Source organism: Pezoporus occidentalis, unplaced genomic scaffold, assembly GCF_034315485.1.
Source record: "Pezoporus occidentalis ecotype Australia unplaced genomic scaffold, CSIRO_AGI_Poc_V1 ctg36, whole genome shotgun sequence".
In the NCBI taxonomy this organism is placed as follows: Eukaryota; Metazoa; Chordata; class Aves; order Psittaciformes; family Psittacidae; genus Pezoporus; species Pezoporus occidentalis.
In genome coordinates, this window is record NW_026915591.1 from 3,287,102 (window position 1) to 3,308,502 (window position 21,401).

Below are 21,401 nucleotides of genomic sequence, written 5' to 3' on the forward strand. Positions count from 1 at the left end.
TGATAATTATTAAAATCTACTGCAGCTGCATTTCTAGGAGCATTTGAAACTTTATGCACATTTTAAACAGTTCTTATGCTCTTCACAGGGTCCTTTTTTCAAAGTTCCTCACTTTTCATGCTATGTAGAGTAGTGTGGAGGACTGTCGCTGACCTTATACCAGGGTTTTGCTACCAGGTCAAACTGGAGCTCTCTGAGATCGTTTATTAAAGCACGAAGCTTGGAGGGCACGTAGGGTATGAACTGCTGAATCATTTACTATGGATTCACTTTGTACCCTGGCTGGTTGGCTTTGGGGAACCTGCTGAGCATCCCTTGTCAGTTGCTGTGAGCGCTGTGGATGGCCATGGGAGCTGAGGATATTCAGCATCACCAAGACAAGCTCTGCTCTGTTTGACTTGGCTTGGCCTGGGATGCACCAGGCACCCACAGTGCCTACTTAGCGGCAGCAAAAAGGTGGGCCCTGATATCTTTTTGGAGCTGTGGTGTCAGGGAGACAGTATCTGTTGTGGTGCAGACACCATGACAAAAAAAATGATGCCTTTAACAGCCTGATGGGATGATGGTGCCGGCAGCACAGTGTGTTCCGTGTTCCCCAGGGTGGATCTGTCTTAATCTTATTAAAAGCTTATCAGTGTCCCCTACACATCCCTCCCACAGACAGGGCTGTAGCACTTGCAGCTGAGCCAGGACCTGATGATCCATGCCTGCCCAATTTTTAGAAGAAATTAGATGTTGGCTAGGGCAACAAGAGAAATCTCCAGGCAGGATCTTGGGAAGCCACATCAAAGAACCAGATTTGGGTAACATGATGGTGACCCAACACAGCTGCTGGGGGGAGTGGGTCAGCCCCCCAGCCTGAAGCTCCCAAAAGTGTTAGGGCCTCCAGGGGTTGGATCCTGAAAGCAATTTGTCTTCCCCTCCAGCCTCTGTACTTACAAGCAGATGGTGGGTTGATAAAGGATGCTCATCCTCAGCAGCCAAGGTTTTCTGGGGGCTGGGGTCCCAGCTGACCCCCATGTGTATTTAACACACAGAGAACTGAAATGGGGGAGCCCTGGAACTTGAAACTGCAATGCCTGCTTACATTAGACAGCTAAAGCACTAGGGATGAAGGCTGTTAGTAACTCATATCCTCTGCAAATTGACCCAGAGGAGGGGTTTTTACATGCATCAAAGCGTATCATTAACTTGTTTGAGTTTGGAACTTGCTTTCCATCTCAGGAGGGATGAATCAGAAGTCACTCCACTGAAGTCAATGAAGTGACAACCGCAGTGTCAAGAGAATTAAGCCTGTTTTTTCCACCTTGTCCTTTTGCACTCCTACCTGTGCAGAAGAGAGCACTTGCCTCTTTGCATAGCAGAGTTTCTTCTGGCTGCTGTGGATCTCAAGAAGGATGAATAACTTGCACAGCTGAATGCATTGACTCGCTCCTGTCCCCAGGAGCTAAGGCACAGAGCTATAAGCTGCTCTGAGGCAGCATGAAGTAACCTTCTTGCTGCTCTGAGTTTCCCCAACATGTTCAGGGCCCATGCAGAGAACCAGGAGGAAATAATAATAGAATAGAAGCATGTATCCTTCCAATACATCCAGTTTTCTTATAACATTTATTGTGCCAATGAATCCCAAAGTGACTTTTGGACTATGGCCATTTATGTTTGTGAATGCTGTGACTTGCAGAGTTGTACATTTTCCACAGTCAGGGTCATGAGAGTTCTGAAGGAAAAGAAGTTGCCAACCTGTAAAGCGGGTTTGCAAATCCCGAGATAAAACAAAGAGCACCATCTCCTGGCAGCTGGGAATAGCTGGCACTGCTGCCAGGGATGCCTGCCTACCTAGCGCAGTTCTCTTGCAACCAGCTTGCTCCTCTCTGCAGCTGACCTATGGCATCTGTAGGTAGGATAGCTCGTGACTGACAGCTGGCTCTGGCTATTGAGAAAGGCTAATCCAAGGGAGACTGAGAACTGGCTTAGTGGTGCTATCTGCAACACGGTGATGCCTGCACACGGCATGAGGGGTCCCAGCTGTTTGGGTTTCAAGCTCTACTTGTGTTGACACGCAAGCGCTTGAATCCTTTTGAGGTTTGTATGGATATTGAAGTGTCCTGGGTTAGAAAATTTATGGAAATTGAGAGCATGGCTCCCAAGTGGTACAGTCAAATATCCCTGGGGTTAGCCAGCCTACTTCAAAGCATCGTGTGATTTGGCATGGGGCTGAGAGATGACTCTGCTACTTGTGCAAGCAGCCTGAGTCACTGCTGGGACTGGTACTAGCAAAGGACAGATGGAAATCTGTGGAGCTTTCCTGAGATTTGAGTTGGACTTGAAATCAAGCAGAGAGGAAGAAACAGCTTGGTCTCTATCTAAGAAAACAGGGTGTGCTTTGAATTTGGAGATAGACTTGGGAGAGCTCATCCATCTGGGTACTGTAAAGAGACATAGAAAAGTGATAAAACACTGAACATATGGATAAAGATGTACATGACTATATATGAGAAAACAGTGAAGTACTATTATATGAGTTTTAAAAAGGAAGATAACTGAGTTAGGAAACTAAAAAGAAACAGTGAGATATTGTGTATCAAGGTCAAAAGAATATGAAAAAGTCTTTCCCTTATTTTCTCCTTTTTAAGGATAGGTTGGGAATAAAGAAAAACCAAAGTCAAGCACAGGCTTTTTTGCTAGTGGCTGATGACAAAATTTACAATTTGTTTCAGAAAAGCCAGGACTGTTCAATAGCTACTTTTGTTGTGTATTTGGAAGAAAGCAAGAAGATGCATCTATCTAATGGTCATGGATGAAGGATAAAAGTGAAGGAGTGACTGGAAAGTAAGCTGCTGATGTTGGGCAGGGAAACATGGTCTGAGCTGATCATCAGAGAGAACCGTGAGCTGTGGTTTGATCTCCTGATACAGATGTTTAGGTGGTGGCAAGGTCTGGGCAATGAGACTGTCGTGCATCGCTGTCAGGTGCAATGGGACACCATAATGGCTCCTTGGATTGAAAGAATCAGCCTTGCTATGAAATTAGGTTTCCCTAGGTGAGAGAGTAATTATAAAATAGAAAGCTTGGCAAAGCACTCAATCTTCCTTGAGTCTTTAAGACAACCTGGGGTATCTTTTTAAGAGCCAGGCTTTAGTCTCAGTGCTGAAAGTAAGTCACTACATACCCCTGAGCTCTGCAGTGCCTTTGGGAATCTTGGATCATAGCAAAGTTGCTGTGCTGGAAAACACCTGTCACTCAGTTTTGGCCTCTTTGTCATCTAAAATCTCTGGATGACACCGAAAGGGCTGAGGTACTGGGAGTGACATGTGGCCTGAGAGACCTTCTAGCATCATTTGGGGCCAGCCAAACAAGAGTACTCTCCTTGTTTATGGGGCTTTGCTTGTTATTATCTCTGGTCCATAAATTACCACAGGGCAGAGACTGTCTGAACAGGACAAGGTGGACCTTGTCGCCAGGAGGCTGTGATCTGCATGGATATGACAGGGAGGTGGGGATGCCCTGCTTTTGGGAGCTGGCAGCCCTGCAGCACTGGTAATGACTCCTGAGGCTCAATATCCAAAGCAAAAGTCAGAGCCAACTATTTAAAAGACTTACAGGAATTTGCTGGAAGCGGCTTTCTCACACTATTCTGCTTTTGTCTGTAAAGGTCGCTGAAACCTTGATTCCTCCCATTGCAACCAAAGATCCTTCCTCTCCTCAGTGCAGCTCTAGGCTGTAAAAATAGCATAATCTAATTAAAGATTAGTTCTCCCCCCTCTTGAAAATTAGTAATTCTGATTGATTTATTGACACATGATAAATACTGAACCTCGCTTTGCAGGGTCGCCAGCTGTTCTGCAGAACTGAAATGTCATGTCCTTCTCTGTCAGTCTGTCTGTGCCCTTGAAGGTCACCAGAGTTGCATGCAAAGATTAAGAAAGACAGGTTAACGCAGAAGCTGGTTATTTTATTGAAAATTGAACAAAATATTCTGAAGTGATCAATTTTAGGAAGATTGAGCATACTGTAGTTGGGGGAAAATCAGTTTATTTAAATTAGCTCTTTTTTATTACCCTCAGGTAACCTTTTGTTTCCTCTTGCATTGATCCAAATTTGGCTTCAGCTGCCTTTCTTAAATTAAGAGTTACTCTCCATGGAACCAATGATTTCTAAATTATTTCCTGTGTAAATCGCTAAATAGCTCTAAATCCAGTGCTGTAGGAGACGATTTCTGGAGCATTCATTTACTCATTCTGAGGAAACAAACCAGTCATTTTCAATTTACTTTTTTTCTTTACAGTTGAAAACACATGTAACTTGCTGAGCATCTCAGCTGTGATGAAATGATTGGATCAGACCCATTACTTCTTAGCTGGTCGCAGGAAGTGGAATTATTTCCTGAGGGCTTATGTTACAATAAAGCATGACTGTTCCTCTCAGGCACTGAATAGCTTTGCTTTACCTGAATTGGCAGGCAAATTTTTGGGCATGTTCGAGGGAAATCCAGAGTAAAAATCCCACCCCTTTGTAACAATGGTGAATTCAAATCTGATACTGCCATCCATTACCAGTGCTATTCAAGACTTCTCCTTCCCACGGATATTGAACTAAATAAACCCCAAGTAAGGGAGGACATTGCTTAATCACCAGGCTCTGAATACACTATTCTTCAACAAAAATCTGTTCAGCTATTATAGGTTTCCATGTCTTTAATAGCCAGCCTAATAGCTGATAGATTCATACTTCCCAAATAAGATGCAGTTTTACCAATGGCTTTAAATCATTCCCTGTGGAAAGAGAGACTTGAATTAAATCCTGGCAATTAGGTCGTTTCTTCTGTCTTCAGTGCTCTTGACTCTGCGGCTGCCTTGACAGTTGGGATTCCTCTATGTCCTGCTAATGTGAACCCTCTCTCTGCTCACACATGCGCATGGACATGCTTCCACACCCTTTAACTCTTTGTCTTCCTCCTGAACCCCAGTAAGAAATGCATTTTCTGGTTTCGTTGTTATTTGCAAAACCACTGCAGAAAAATAAAGGTTTATGGCCAACAGTGAGTCCATTTTAACTGAACTCTTCTGTTAACATCTCCTACAGAACTGGATTTGTTCTCTATGAAAATGTGATGTTTCTGTTGATGGCTATTTCAGGGTTATTTCTCTTTCTGCTGATGAATATCTTAAAGAATAGGAAAATATCTTCCCAGGCTCTCTTTATCACAGTGGCTCTTCTGCAAGCTCTCTTGGCTTGTGATAACTTCTGCTATGAAGCACCTGACACAAATGCATTAGAAACCCTTACACTGATATATTGATCAGCATTACTAAGTGCTGCAAATGCATGTGCATCTGGCTCACATATACTACGGACAAAGCAGAAATGAAAGCTGCAAACAGCGTCTATGAATATTGGTTTGACAGCAACTTCAATCTCCTTTAGACTCTGCCTGTGTCCCCCCTTTGCTAGCAATAGTGAAATGTTTGTAGGAATGTATTTTTGTTCACTGATGGTGATGTGATGTATTTTTCATGAGCACTTAGAGCAGAAAGTATAGCGCAGCCATCCTGAGCTGGTCCAAAGCCACGCAGAATCATTGGGAACTTTTCTAGTGAGTTTGGTGGGCTTTGGATGAGGACCAGTAAGCACAGAAGAAACATCTAATGAAAGAGCAGCCCCGAAACCCTATGATTTAGACAGCTACTCACCCAGAACAAATAGTAAATTAAGAACAGCAGATACTGGCAGCAACAGGCATGAAAAGTACGTAGTCAGCAATTCACAGCCTGAAATATATTGGCATAAACAATGCATCAGATAATTCCAGCTAACCAACACATTTGTGAAAATCCAAGCCTGTTTATGGACAATTTTCAGAAAAGGCAACTTCAGCAAGAAAAATACTAGAAAGAAAAAAATACCTCTCCCTTTTTGCTCACTGATCATTTAGAAATGTTTTCTTGGGTATGCGCTATCCTTGTGAGGCACTGGGTGACCTCAGGTAGGACCTGATGTGGATGCTGGACAGCCCAGCTTAGCCCTTACTCTGCTTTGTTTCACTGTGGTTTTCTGCTTAGTCTCCGTTCTCACGTAGCTTTCCTGATGAGACTGAGTCATTTGGAAGAGAGCTGCCTGCAGTGAGTTACAAAAGGAGCTTGCAGCCCTGAATGAGCTGGCAGGAAAACAGAAGGTGAAATTTAAAGTAGGTGAATGTAAATCTACACAGACCGAGAGGAAAAAGTAGTCCCAAATTCACATGCATAGGAAAAATCTCTGCACTGACCCTCACCACTGTGAAACAAGATCTTACCTTGAACATAAGTATTTCTGTTTAAAGTTCTGTGTAGTGCTCTGTAGAAGAGGGAAAACTGAAGCCTGGGCATGACTGGGAATGGTGATGATAATTTTTCACCTGCTAGCTACAGTACCCCTTGCCCTGTGCTCTTGTATGGCAAAGGCAGCTGCCATCCTTACACACACATGCCAGCGGCTGTCAGCAGTGTGTGCAGTAGCAGATTAGCAGTAAGGGCTGGAGGGGGACTGGCAGCACCTGAAGTCAGTGAGGATGGACACACAGGAGCAGGTAGCGTAGACAGGCTGAAAAGCAAGGAATGGCACTTTTTCCTTATGCTACCAGGACTCTCTTGTAAGAGGAGAAGCATGTCATTCCTACCCTGAAGGCCCAGGGAAGAGAAGTTGCTTGCATGTCATCATAGCACTGAGCGATGCAAAAATATGGTGAGGGAAATGGTCATTATGCCTTTGTGCAGGGCTTGTGTTGTGCATGTCAAATCCAGTGAGGCTGTGCAGTAAAATAAAACCTGTAGCTACACAGTGGACAATGTTGGAGGGGGGGGAATTGCTTCAGGGTCCACTAAATGAGCTGCATGTATCTAATGCGTGGAAGGCTGTGGGGAAAAAACAGTTGCAATGGTATTTAGAGATGGTATTGTTATGTATGTGAGAGGAGAAAGAAAATAACAAAGTGCAAGTAGCTCAGGAGCTTTCATGCTGACATCACCCAGTTTCTGGCTTTGCAGCAGCAGCAAATACCCCTTTAATGTTACTGTTCAGTTTGCATTGTGCATGGAAGCCCTGGACATGGCACACATGGAGCATGTCAGGAGCCCCACATCCCTTGCAGGGTGATGAGAAAGCCAGCCAGCCTCTGCGATGCAATGTGTATCTGCGCGCAAGCAGTTAACAGGCTACCGCCCTCCTACAGACACCAGCTCCTACAGGCATTAGCTCTGTTCCTCTACATCCCTGTTCCCTCAGCCCTTATAAAAATTTGTCTTCCCACCTCCCACCTCCCTCATGGGGGATCTCGCTGTTCCCGTTGTTGAACTGTGCTTTATATTAATGCTGCAAATAGAGAGTGGCCATTGTTTGTAATTTAATTAGCATCATCCCCAGGAACTTAAAGCTTGACAAAGGGAATTAGAGGTGGTGAATAAAAATGATGCATGGGTATGGTAAGAGGTTTAACCACTTTCATGCTGGCATGCTTTGTAGATGATGCACACAGGATACGGCTTTTTGGGCATGTGGAAATAACAAAATGAGGCTGTTTAGTCTCTGCCCTGCTATTTCACAAACTTAGGGTGGTTACTCTTAAAAGTGAAAATGAAATCTAAAGCTGCCTACAAACTTTGCACCTAAATTTCTGCCCAGCAGATTTATTTTGTTAAAAGTTTCATTAGGTTGAAACTCTTCCATTCCTCTGCATTAAAAGCAAAAAAAACCAAACAAACAAAAACAAACAAACAAAAACAAAACCAACCCAACCCCTTTTAGCTCTAGATTTGGTTTGTATTGGACATTAGATTTTATTTTTTTTTAAGAATATTTGATGGTGAGCTCCTGGGTTGGATTGTGAGGGAGGTTGTGGGATTGCCACTGAAGATTTTTATACACAGGCTGGATAAATATTGGCCAGGAACTCTTAGCAGCTATCAGCATCGTTATAGCTATTTTAAGATACAACAGCAGCTGGAAGCTTTGTCTGACAGATGTGCCACTATTGCCCAAAGGTATAGTAAGAGACAGTCCCAAAGAGCTTGCAAGCAAAGCTAAGCTCAGTGCACAAACTGAATCTAAAATCTGCAGGGAGTGAGTACAGCTTCGCAGAAAGATTGATGCATGCAGGCACTTGTCTCTTCACTGTGCATTATTTTTGTGTCTTTGCTTTAGGTGTCACAGGCTCCTCACACCTCTTTGACTACGGCTCCACTGCCAATGGGGGTGACAGCTCCTTCTACACCTCTCTGATCTCGGACGTCCACTACACCACCCCACGGGACTCCACCTATTACATGGGCATTTATCAGCAGGAAAACAGCCCCATTCCCTGCTCGGGCAGCACAGAGGGGTTTAACGCACTGGGGCATCCTGTTCAAGATGTGACTGGGTTTGAGTCCCATGGTTTGTTTAGCTCAGATTCGGGAATAGAGATGACCCCTGCAGAGTCTACCGAAGTTGATAAAACCTTAGCAGATCCGATGAAAGCAGAAGCTTATAAATACATGGACATAAGTAGATCAGAAGAAATAAAGTACCAAGAGAAACATGAGCCTGACTCAGAAGACGAGAGCCCAGACCTTATCGATAAGTACCAGGGAATATCCACCAGATCCAGCCACACTGCTGAACCTCAGCGACCGGCTTCAGAGAGCATGAAGGAAGCCAAAGAGCAAGATCAGCTTGAAGACACAAGGTCTGGAGATCAGCACAGTGCCTCTGACATTACAGCCCCCATCAAGATCACACTCACCAAGACAGAAAATGCTGGGGAAGCTGTCAGCAAAGAGTCAAGCCCAGCTCAGCCAGAGACTGGCCTGAAGCCAAGCCACGAGGTGGTACCAACAGTGACAGTGTCAGAGCCAGAAGATGACAGCCCGGGGTCTGTCACGCCACCGTCTTCTGGCACAGGTAATGCTGGTGCACGGCACTGGTTATTTTTGTATTCAGAGAGTGGTTGCAATTGTAGCCCTGCATGCTAGAGAATTAATATGGGTTTGTGGGGTGGGTCCAGGTGGGTGTGAGCAGACATTAATGGGTGTCCATATCTGGAGGCTTTTCTGATCTGCTCAAGCATCAGTTACATTGCCAGACTGAAGCGGAGTGCAAACTGTGCTGCCCATCACTAACACACTGCTCAGGGTGGGCTGCCCTTTCTCTGTGAGAACAGGGGAAGACAGGGCTGGGGATCTACAGAAGTATGTTGAAGAGAGCTGCCCAGGAGGATGGCTGGGGCCAGATACAGGCTTGCTGAGCCTGGTACCCAAGGGGATTTCTCCTTAAGAGGAAGTTGTGAGCTGGTGTGTGTCACTGAGGACATTGTCAGCCAGGCAACAGTTCGGGCTGGATCATGGTGATTTTGGAGTCACCATGGCTGGCCATGCTCCGCAAAGGAAATGAGATGTGTGGGACCAGGGCACTGCAAACATCTGGGTTCATATTTTAAATATTACTGTCTGTTTTAACACCTCTTTCCTCTTGTAGAGTATAAGGTTAAATTGTTAAAAGTAAGTGCTGTTTTCAAGTGAAAGAGCTGCTTTTAAAAAGTGCTGAGGGAAATGCTGTCACCTTATTTACAAAGAGGACTGGAGGATCAAAGGGCCAGTCTTTTATAAAGGCTCTTGATTCCTGTTGGGTGGACATTAAAATCCCATATTTATACATTTCTTTATTGCCTGATTACTGCAGTAGTACTTAATACCTATTCTTCATTTTCCCTCTTCACACTGCTAAAATACAAAAGCAGGGTAGTGTTTTAAAAAGGAATAAAGTTCTGTAACAGGAAAAAGAATTTTCAGGCTTAAAACTAAATTTCAGTGTCCTGGAATCCTAGCCCTTTGTCAAGGAACATCTGACAATGAACATCCCCAAGCTGAAATTTCCATTGCTTTGATGGCATCTAGAAACATTTAAAAATCAACTGGAATTTCCTTAAAATTCCAGTTTGGGATTTCCACCCAGACTAATACCTACCCTTAGAGAAATACCTAGCTCCTACCCAAAACTGTGTATGCATTTGTACACTTTTCACACACAAAGAAAAGAGATAGAGTTCACTGCAGCTGTGAGTTTATCCTGCCTTCATCAGCCAGAAACTTTAGCTTGTAAATAGACTTCAGAATCCCATTTTTTCTTCTTCTATCTGACTAGGTGACATCACATGCTACTTCAGAGATGTGCCATTTTTTTATCGATTTACACTTTTTGCACTACAAGGTAATTAAGAACTCCAGGCACTAATTGTTATTTATTCAGTCTTCGATGACTGTTCAAGGCTGCCTTTGTGACTCTTGATAACCGTATTCCATCGAAGTAGCTGAACAGTGCGTGGCTGAGCCTCATAACTGCTGCCTGACTGGGAGGCACTGGAGCGGCTGGCGTAATTGTCAACACAGAAATGTACCTTTCCGTGGGCAAAGCTGATCCCCAGCACTGCCCGAGTAGCCCTGGGAGGTCCCACTGCCTTGCCTCTGGGTGCTGGAAAGCCAGAATCACTACTGATCCTACTGCGTTAAGGAAAGAAGCAGGCAGGTTCTTTTAGGGGCTGGCTCCTGCAGAGTGTTTTCTCTCGATTTTCCCCCTTTCCTGTAGCCAGGGACATGCAGCGCCAGACTCTGTGTTCGTAAGTGAGGAAGAAATGTAAAACCTACGGCTGGGTAGAAACCCCCTGTTTCTACTCAGTGACCCAGCAAAGTTGTCCCTCCTAGGTACACCTCAAGTATTCTGGCAAAACCCCTCCTTCCCCCCTGCTTGGATCAGGGCTTTTTAAAAGGGTTTACTTTTAATTACTGGCCATCTTCTTTCTGGGGAAGGAAGACGTGGTCTGTTTATGCACCGTGCTGGTGCTGACAGGCGGTGGGTATTTACATGCTTTCCCGTGCCAGTGGTAGATGTGACACCCTGCTGCTGGCCACAAAGGACTTTGTTTGCAAGGTAAATGCCATGGCTGAGAGTTACAAACTGCCAGCGAGGGCAGGAGTGGGGTGAAGCCGAGCGACCGTGCGTTGCTGCGCTGCAAGGGCTGGCAGTCACATGCCTGTTCGGATGCCTGCCGGATTAAGTCATCGCTCAGGGAGAAAACGCTCACACATGGGAATGCGGGAGAGTGGCGCAGCTCACGCAGGCTTCCTGCAGCCGGAGGAAAAGGGTGCGCAGGCTCCTGCTCAGCGCAGCCAATGCGACAGAAACTTAGCAGCGTCCACGCAGTAGTGTGTCGGAACAGCCCCAAACACCTTCATCCTGACTATGGCCATACCATGGGTTGCAGAAGGACTTTCTCATGTGAGAGGAATGTGTTACAAGAGAGATGTTTTGTTGGAGGAGCTGCAGACATGGCAACGATACGTGCTCAAAATTACCGATGATGTGTACTGCAGACGTTCAAACCAGAATTGCTTGAAGGGATATGGGGAGGTTGTTTTTCTTCCCATTTCCCAGCAGAACATCATGGCTTGGGTGCTATAATTAAAATCTCCCCCTTTATCTGATTCATCCTGGGGAAAGCATATGACCAGGAAGAAATCGTGCTATTGCCGTGAAAAATTTATTCAGGAAATATTCAGAAATAGTATTTTTTTATCCCAGGTCAGGTCTGATAAAATCTCTTTCCCACCCCCTGTTGTAGAGGAGCTTCGTGAGGTGGTCAGTGTTGCTGAGTGGGCTTGGGGGGGCTGATGCCAGTGGCTGCACCTGAAGCGGAGTTGGGCTGAAGGCAAATATCACTGGGAACAGGTCAGCTCAGGGATCCCACCTGCAACCAAGGGGGTGGAAAACTTACCCCTGATGGCATCCCCAGATATGTGGATGCAGGCTGCATGCTGCATGAGTCTCTTCACCAGCATCAGCAAAAGGAAACCTGATGGTCTACCTTTCTGATGGCTTTCTTGAACCTCCACCGCCTGCAATGCCGCTCAGTGACCTCTGTCACATTAATAATGATATAAAATTAGTGAATGAGCACTTCGCTCAGAGGACAGTTTACCTGTGTGCTTGATGGCTGTTTCAACAACACTGGGGAATTCAGCCCTTCTTCCCCTCAACAGGGAGGGTCTTGTGTGTGGATGGCAGAGATCTCTGGGTCAGTGATGTGGGAGGTGGAAAGCAGGAGGCAGTGGCAGCCAGGTGCTGGCTGGAGATAGGGTGTGCACTGCTGCTGTGGTCCCCCGTGGCACAGATGGGCTGAGGCAGCCTGGCTGGCCTTGCTTCTGGTGCTCCAGGGCATCTGTGCTGGCTGGTGCTCTGTGAATGATCAAGGGAAATCTTTGCCCACGCGCTAACACAGGACAGTGGTTCGTGCTGTCTCCGTTGCCTCATGTTGTGAACGTTTTGCATGCAGTTTTACTTTATTTGTTATTTCATTACAAAATCCTACATGGTAAAGTGGTATACAGCCAGAACAGGCAGAAATTCTGGTGCTGGGTCCACTTCTAGTAGGGGATGTGATCTCCTTGCTAATCCTGGGTGACCAGGCAGCCTTTTCAAGGGTTCATTTTTACTCTCTATCTTCTTCCAGTGTGAGCCAGAAAATGCAGAAGAATTTTTTTGTTTCAAATTTTGAGTGACAAGTTGATCAGTTACGATTTTGGTTAACATAGTTCTCAATGTTATAAAGAATTAAGGTAAAAATAGGAGTTTCAGTCTTGGACCTAATTGAGATAAAATCAAACAGAAAATTCGCCACCTGCTCTCCTGAAAAAAGCTTAGAAAAAACTCTGACCTGAAACTTTCCATACCTGAAAGTTAAAGTTTGACAAAACTACTGCACATAGCTTGTTATGACCAGTGGTGTCAGAAATCCACCAGCCCTGTTGTGTGTGTTTGTCCCTGGAACAGACCTGTATCTGTTGGTGACAGTCAGACACTGTCATGTGTGGCCTGAGCCTGTGTTCCTCATGGTGGGTGGTTTTCCTGGTAAAAACCATACTGCTGAGCCACTGGCCAAGCACTGAGCAGCACTGCCTTGTTCTCCAGCTGTTTCCTCAGTAAACGATACTAATGATACCTCTGTTGTAACAAGTATGTGCATGGGAAATGCTCTGTAAGGGCAAGCTGTTATTACTGTTAGTCATCCCAGATGGGGAGACTTTCTGCCTGTGTTGCCAGCCCTGCCAGAGGGATCTGTGCTGGCATGAAATCTGTTGTGTTTGTTGCCTAAGCAGCCAGAAAATCTCATTCTTAACACTTTTTTCCCTTTTTCTCCTCTTCCTTTCTGGATGGCAGAACCATCCGGTTCAGAGTCGCAGGGCAAAGGCAGCCTGTCGGAGGATGAACTCATCAGTGCCATCAAGGAAGCAAAAAGCTTTTCCTTTGAGACCCCAGAGGTGCAGCAGTCGCCAGCCCTTTCCACTGAGAAGAGAGACCAGCGGGTCAAACCTGGGCGCCCTACCGCCTCCTCACCCCTGGATAATGAAGCCAGCAGCGCTGAATCAGGGGACTCTGAGATCGAGCTGGTCTCAGAGGACCCACTGGCTGCTGAGGAGGTGCTGCACTCCAACTACATGACCTTCAGCCATATTGGAGGGCCCCCTCCATCACCTGCCTCCCCCTCCATACAGTACAGCATCCTACGAGAGGAGCGGGAGGCTGAGCTCGACAGTGAGCTCATCATTGAGTCCTGTGATGCCTCATCGGCCTCTGAAGAGAGCCCAAAGAGGGAGCAGGACTCCCCTGTGATGAAGCCTATGGACATTATCAAGGAAGAGAACAGTTCGCGCACTGATGCCTCAGACTATGAAGCAAGTAAAACGACAGAGAGCAGGATGAACAGGGAAAACCTGGCAGAGTCCACATCCTATCTGAAATGCTCCTTTGCTGCACCAAAAGTAAGTGCTGAAGCCCCAGCCTCTGCCATCAGCACTGAGGAGCTGAAGGAAAGAATAATCCTGAAGAAACCCATTGAAGAAACTGTTGTTAACCAAAGTAAAGTATCTTCCAAGGACTCTGGAAAGAGAAGTCTCTTGGCTTCACCCCTACTGCCATTTTTAAATAAGCAGAAAGGTAAATGCAGATGTTTATGCTGTTCTTTGAAGTGTTGATGAGAAGTGGGAGGAGGAAGCAGTGGCTGTTCCTTGCAGGGCAGATGTTAGTAGTGCAGAGCAGGAGGAGCTGCTGTCACTAGAAAACCTCAGCTCAAAGCTGGGCATGCCTGTGACAATGCACCTATGATCACACCTTCCCATCATCATCTTTTTCTCCTTCCCCTTTTATTGTTTTGGGGAAACAATAAAAGATGCCAGCAACAATAACTTTCAGGCTTAAATGTATACTGGATCAAGCAGGAACCCCAGTAGTATAAGGCTGATTTGTACATCAGGCATCTGGAGGACAAAGAGCAACAAATTACTGTTTCTTTTGAAATACCTGCCTTGCCCCAGGAAAAGGGTGCAACCAGGGAGGTGGTCCTGTCCCTCCCAGAAATGTAAGGATAATGTCTTTGAAGATAAGTTTAGACAAAAAAAAAGATATTTGTAGGACAGGGGTTGAGTTTGATGGGTCTGGATGTTTCTGAAGCTGGTTCAGCTTAAATGAATCTCTCACAGTGGCTGACACCATCCATCCTGAATAATGAGGGGTTTGTATACGCTTCCAGGCTAGTGCAGGGTGGCGAGTGGTTTGGGCATGCTCATCCCAGCTCTGTGTGCCTTGCGGGGGCATCCTGTGTGTCCCTCTGAAAGCCCCTTCCCTAATCCAGCTCTGGGAGATGGAAGGCAGGACACTTCCCAGGTACACAGGTGGGCTCAAGGGCACTTGTCTCCCCATAGGATCCGTCCAAAGCCAGTGTACAGCCAGCCAGGTGTGGGCTTGCTGTGCCAGGCACTGAGGTCTGCCTGGACCCACCAAACCTCTAGAGGCACTACCAGCTTTTGGTCTGAACTAGACCCCGAGGACCAAGGGGTAGCACACGGTCAGCGCACGCTGACACTGCCAGTGTCCCTGCAGCCTGTAACCAGCTTAGTTAAAAAGGCACACAAGAGGAAAAGGCATTTCATTCTTTGCAAGATGCAGCTCTAATAGCCAGGACCTTCGTGTGCCTCTGGCTTTGTAGGCTGATGTGAGAGAGAGGGAGCGGCAGTGGGGCTGCCCCGCTCCTGCTCTGCCATCTCCCAGGGCTGGGCTGGGAGGCAGCGGCTGTCCACAGCTGTAGTGTCAGGTGTTGTTTTGCAATTGAGAGAGCTGCTGCTTCCTTGAAAACAGCTGGCTAGAGGTGGAGGCGGGCAAACCCCAGCCCTGCTGCCTAGAGAGCATCTTCCTCTGTCTGCATTTGTGTGTTTGACCACATGATGGCCTGGAGATGTGGTAGACTTGTTTAAGTGGCACACTTTTACAACTGATTTATCTAGTGCTGTGAACCCAAGCGTGTAAATCTAGTAAGGAAACAGCCTGATCTTGCACAGTGTGCTGAGGACTGCAAGATCTGTAGGGCAATATAAGATGTTAATACTGATAATCTTAGTGGTAATTACATTAATAGGCTGAATAGGAACATGATTAATACTTATGTTTTCCTGACAGATTCTCAGAGGTCACAATGTCATGCTGCCCATCGCTTAGTTTGCTCAAAATTAGAATGAGTTCCAATCATCTCCTTCTCCCTACCTAAATTCCCCTTTTGTGGGACTGGGACTGGCCCAGGCCCTGCGCAAACCCTAGAAGCTGATTGTAGGGCTGATTAAATTTGCCTTACACAGCCTTCCTGCAGTGTCTAGCATTGGGGCTCTGCAGCTGTGTTGTATTCTGTGTGCTGTTCTGGGCAGACAAGTAACAGTTTGGTCTTGGACTTGGGAAAGAAGTTGGAGAATATCACACAGGCACCTAATTGACTGTCCCTCAGTTTTGATGTTTTCAGTGCTTCTTGATTGTATTCAGATTTTTTTTTTTGCCTATTGTTTGTGTCTCATTTAATTTCTATTACTAGACTGATGCTAACAGAGCTTTGTTCGCATATGGTGGTCAGAGAAAATCCCTGCGTGCATAAGCAGACTTTCTCTCTGTTGCAGTGTGTCCATGTTTCCTATCTGCATTCCCATAGGACAGTAGTGGCAAGCACTTTTCCTCCAGGACAGACACAAGACAGCTAATTGTGGTGTGTCAAAGGCTAATTCAGTATGTGCTTTTCTCCCTTGAGACACTCTAGTGCCCAAGGCAAGGAAAACAAACCCAAGCCTCTCAAGAAGATTATTGCTAAATCTTGTGTAACATTTTAAAGCTGATTCCAAGGTATTGCAAGGTGGGCACAGGATAAGGATATACAGGTGGTAATGGGGTCTAGTTTACACTACCTTCCAGTCATGGGTATTTGCTGCATAGGTTGCCATGTCTGGGTGCTAGTTAAATTTTCACCTTGAAAGTATAGGGCTTTTCCTTCTGACCTAGGAAAGGAGAGCTTGTCCCTCACTTGGAGATTTAATGTGAAACCCTTCAGCAGTCTTTAAGTTATCAAAGGTGAATTCAGGGATGTGTTAATGGGCTTGGTGGGACCAGACAATCTCCATGGGTCCTCCTAGCCTCCATCAGCCTGGAGCCACATTGGCTGGCAGTGAAATGATGTGGCAGAGCACATCCAAGGGGACAGGGACTTCATAGCATGAACTTGAGGTCTTGGTAGAGCTTTTCGTCACTGCATCATGTGTGTCATACACCAACTCAGATGCACCTGGCAGGCATTTGTCATGGGCCACACTCAGCCAAAGTGATGAGAATAGAGGGAGATGTGGCAGTGCCGCACAATGGAGGTGCAGCAGAGAGATGTCACCCAAAGCAAGAACGCTGTCGTCATTCATTACCTGAGAATTATCTTAATTATAGTTATCTGTCATTAAGAGAATAGCAACAAGGTGTGAGTATGTGCTTGTTAGAAGATAGAAAACAGAAAAACCTTCGTTGTTTCCTGTTAACTCCTTGTAACATGTCACCTCCAAATTGTGGTACCACTGCAAGTCAGTGCTAGTCCAGTATTTCCGGAGGTTCATAGGAAACTGATGGCTCAGGTGAAACTGTTCAACAGCCTGGATGTGTTTTTAACACTTATGCGTAAATCTGTGTCTGTTGGCCAGTGCATAGCCAGGTTTATGTAACTTTCAAAAGTCAGCCGTCAGTTTCACATACAAGTGTTAACTATTTCCCAGCGTGATGCTTTCATTCCACCAAGTAGTTTTTCACTGATACCCATGGCATTAAATATACTTTGCATGTCTTATCAGAAGAGTTTGCCCTGGGCTGGCAAGACAAAAATTGATTTTGAGTGCATGCTCCAGGAAATACATGGAGAAGCTGTACAAAGTGAATGTCCAGCGTTCAACCTGACCCTGGAACAGTCCTGCTGGCTCTGTTATTGTCAGCCTGTGGCTTAATCCCTCAGAGGCCTTTCTGGTGGGTCTTCTAGGTGTGCTGAAAGCACATTCCCCTTAAATAGAAGGTAGATCACAACAAGCGCATGTGTGGTTTGTGCAGTAATAACTCAACGTCTCTGCTTAACGTCTGTTGCCATCCAGTGGCAATAACAAAAATGGGCAGCGACTTCCTACCTCCATTTTACTGGAGCTGCCTATCATAATTTGAAGGAGTGGAGCTATTCCCATGCTTTTAGCTGCTAAACATGGTCATGCTTTTGTGCATGGTCAGAAAGATCTCGTTGCTTGTAGCAACACAGGCTTTGTTTTGGCCAGTTACGCAGTTGCTATCTATGACTCCTTTGACTCCTGCAGAGGGGAAGGTAAAGCTGTACCAAGACATCTGCTGTTCTGTTGTTGCTGCTCCCACTTTACTGCTGGCATCTCCTCCCAGAGGTGGACACAGCTGTTACACAACAGTGCTTAGAGCACATCTGGCTCTGCAGGAAAGGAGGTTTCAGCCACAGAGAAGGAAGACCAGATGCATTTGTGTTTTGCAGTAGCCAGAGCAAGGAGTGCAGATTTTTAGGTTTATTCTAAGAAAACCCTGTCTTGCAAGAGATTTTTCACAAACTTTGGGAGATAATTCAACTGGTTGGTGTGCCCTGCACAGGGCTGTGACATTGCATAGCCCTGGTGACATCCAGGCTGTGCATGCAGGAAATTCCAGAAAAGACTTGCTTCTTGTTTCCTTTAGCCAGAGGCAGTTTATGAGAAGCCTGGGCCAAAGTGGGCTTGGAAGAAGCATTCTGGCTGTGAATGCTTTCCCGTCTTCTCTTGCCATGCATGTTGGTTGCTCTCAGCCAGGGTGGCCTGTCTTACTGTATGCTGGTGTCCCACAACCTGGGGACCTGGTCCTGGTCAGAGATTTCCCCTGTGCTGGGTCATCATGTCTCTCTTGAGTCTCTCCTTCAGTGAGTATCTTAGGAGATTCCTTCTGCTTGATCCTTTTAATGAAACGTGCAGCAGCTTATTACGTTTCATATCAGATGTCTGAGCTCAGATTAACAAGAAAGAAAAGGATGTGGACATTCACAGTAATGTTTACTTTCATTTTCTTTTCATTTCATGTCAGAATATAGCAAAGGAAAAGGAAAAACCAGGCCCAGAGCTATGGGGTTGTGCTGTGACTCATGCTAGATGGCACAACTGGCAGGACCCAGGCTCCAGACAGGGTTCCAGCACAGTCCTATGCTACCGTGCTATGAGGCATCCTGATTTTTATGCCTTAGAAAAGGCTTTTTGTAGCATTAATCTGGTTAGTGCCCTACAAGTGTGTGTACTTACAACGCACCCTTAAGGTTCATAGCCACCCATCTCTATGCGGTGGCCAGGTGTCTCTCAGGTAGTATCATAAACTGCAGTCAGGATCACTTCTGGTTTTGAGGTGTCGTTGGCAAATGCCATGAGTCGAAGAACATGTTTCCCCTTCTCCCTGGTGCCTCTCATGACGCATCCTATAGTGTTCAGGGCTTGTCCTGCAGTGGACAAGCACAAAGCAGTGTGGGTTTTTCCCCTTTAATCTCCCAATGTGGTCCATGCCCCCTGCTGCACTTGGTCCCCCAGACACTGATTTTGCACAGTTTCTCAAGGAGGTGGTTTTGCGGCAGAGATCTAGGAGAGACACGAAGTTATTTGGAACTCATTTTGTTCAACAAAACATCATCTGCATCGCGTTAGCATGTCCCTGCTGTTGGAGAAGTTGCTAGTGAGGCATTTTCCTGTGGGAAGGGGATGTTTGGAAGGGTGATTTAGCAACCTGAGGCTCATTTCTCATCTGTGTGCTTTCACCAGACTGGCTCTGTAGTCATCAGTAAGCCAGGCCGCAGCTTAAGCATATGATAATGTTAGTTTAATATTTTAGTGCCATCTGCTGTAAGTGCCGCCACACTCCCACCCATCTGTTTTGTGTGCTTCAGTTTGGTTTTTATGGGGCTCCGGTAGCTTTGCATCCTTTGGAAAATCCCTGTTCGTGAAAGGTGCAGGGAGAAGGATCTCCTGCCTGGGTCTAGAGTGGCTTCACCATGTGATGCTGTAGGAGGAGTGGGGTAAAACCTGCCTGGAGAAGTAAACATGTGAATATAGGCCTGGCCTTGCCACAAATCTTAGGTTGGTGAATCTCTCTGAGCTTGCCTCCCACATGGAATGGTTTAGGTGGAAAGGGACCTGTGGAGGTCCCTGATCCAGCCCCTTACTCAAAGCAGTTAGGTCAGCTTGCTTAGGGTCTTGTTTACCTGTCCATCTGAACATGCTGAGAACAGCAAAGGCAGAGGTTTGGGGTAGCTGAGAGTTGGAGCCTGCAAATCTGGGTTAGTCCTGTGATGCTGCCTCAGCGCCATGAGCTGCAGGCACACTGCAGAGCAGGATAAATTAGAGATACCACTCAGTGTAGCTTCATACAGTGTGGGCTGGCAGGAACTTTACAAGGTCCAGAGAGCCCATATCCTGGCCCACAGCCAGGATTCCTTGACAGATGCTTGTGACTCATTTGGAAAAGCCTCTGTTGGCAGATCCTCTACCAGCTCGGAGGCATCTATCGAAAACAGTTGCTGTTCTTCCATCATTCTTTACTTCAGGCTAAGCAGTTCTAGCCGCTTCAGTTTTTCCTCTTTGGTCATGTTTTTGAGCTTTCCGAACTGTCTTCTTGTTCCCTTTGTTCTTTTCTACCATTGGCTGAATCCTTTTGAAGCAAACTGGAGAGAATGCTTGCATGGAGGCCATCCTCACATTGATGGTGGGCTACTTGCCTGCCCTACAGGGTAGGACTGGGCTTGTACAGCCCACTGCAGCAGCACAATATGAGTTCCTTTGCTGCAGGTGGGATCTCTTCCATATTGCTTGGAAATGTCTCTTCAGACTTCTGCAGCATAGTGTGCTGACCCACCTTTCCCTACTTGGACTCATTTGACTCTGTTAATTTTCTGCATGATAACAGGGATAGAGGAATCTTTCGAAGGGTTGGGGAAGCCCAGTAGAAAAGATGGAGTTAACCATGATAAGCTTGCCCACTTCCGAGAAACAGAGAAACTTGAATGACTTACTGTTCAGATAGAATGCCACCTGAAGTGGGCTTGCTCAGTTAATGCAGAGCAGATGAACCTATGGAGGTGGGTGTTTTCCAAGAACCATGAACAAGTGTTGAGTGAAAGAGGTCCTGTGGGCATGACTTACAGCTTTTCCACAAATCTTCCGGACTCTTCACCTGAGCAAAATAGTTTCTTTTTCTCCTGGGATGTCTGATCCTACAGCCCACAGTGGTTCACAAATCTCCTCTTACTCTGCTGTATTCATGGCCCTTCCTCAATCTGTCCTCTTTAGGAACTTATAATGTGCAGTCTCAGTCTGAAACCAGTGAAGTACCTTAAGTATAGAGGGTCTTAGAGGAAGAAATGACACCTGCATTCCTAAACCCCATGCTAGGGACACACCTGGAGCACTGGCAATTAGTCTGTTGTCCAGGCCAGTCTTCTACTTCCATGACTCTACTTGGCTTCCCTGGTGTAAGGTCAGGGATGAATTTAAGACTAAGGCAGTGGACAGGAGAAAATGCAGCAAAGGCATGTTTCAGCCTGCTCTTGTCTCTCTGCTCTGATGCATGTTCTTCCTTGACTTTGTAGCCTAGCAACCCAAAGTTATGGCAAAAGTGTTTGATTAGGTATTTATTGGCTAAATTGATCAAAAATGGTCAGTAAAGAGTAAGAAAGCAGTTCCAAATGAAAGCATCTGGGGCATCTTGTGAGACCTCACTTAGAGTATTGTGTGCAGTTTTGGTGTCCTCAACATAAAAAGGACACGGAACTGTTGGAACAAGTCCAGAGGAGGGCCACAAGGATGATCAGGGGACTGGAGCACCTCCTGTATGAAGACAGGCTGTGAAAGTTGGGGCTGTTCATTCTGGAGAAGAGAAGGCTGCGTGGAGACCTCATAGCAGCCTTCCAGTATCTGAAGGGGGGCTATAGGGATGCTGGAGAGGGACTCTTCATTAGAGACTGTAGTGACAGGACGAGGGGT

At 46.1% G+C, this 21,401-nt stretch overlaps 1 protein-coding gene across 1 annotated transcript in view; it reads left to right on the forward strand.

The window, feature by feature from the left end:
* The window catches only part of RTN1 (reticulon 1), a 117,490-nt gene that overhangs the window by 53,855 nt on the left and 42,234 nt on the right, over positions 1-21,401 (forward strand). Inside the window, exons 2-3 of the mRNA XM_062630777.1 lie at positions 8,176-8,913; positions 13,222-13,998. Coding sequence (XP_062486761.1) covers positions 8,176-8,913; positions 13,222-13,998 — 1,515 coding nt within the window. The remainder of the gene's footprint in view (positions 1-8,175; positions 8,914-13,221; positions 13,999-21,401) is intronic.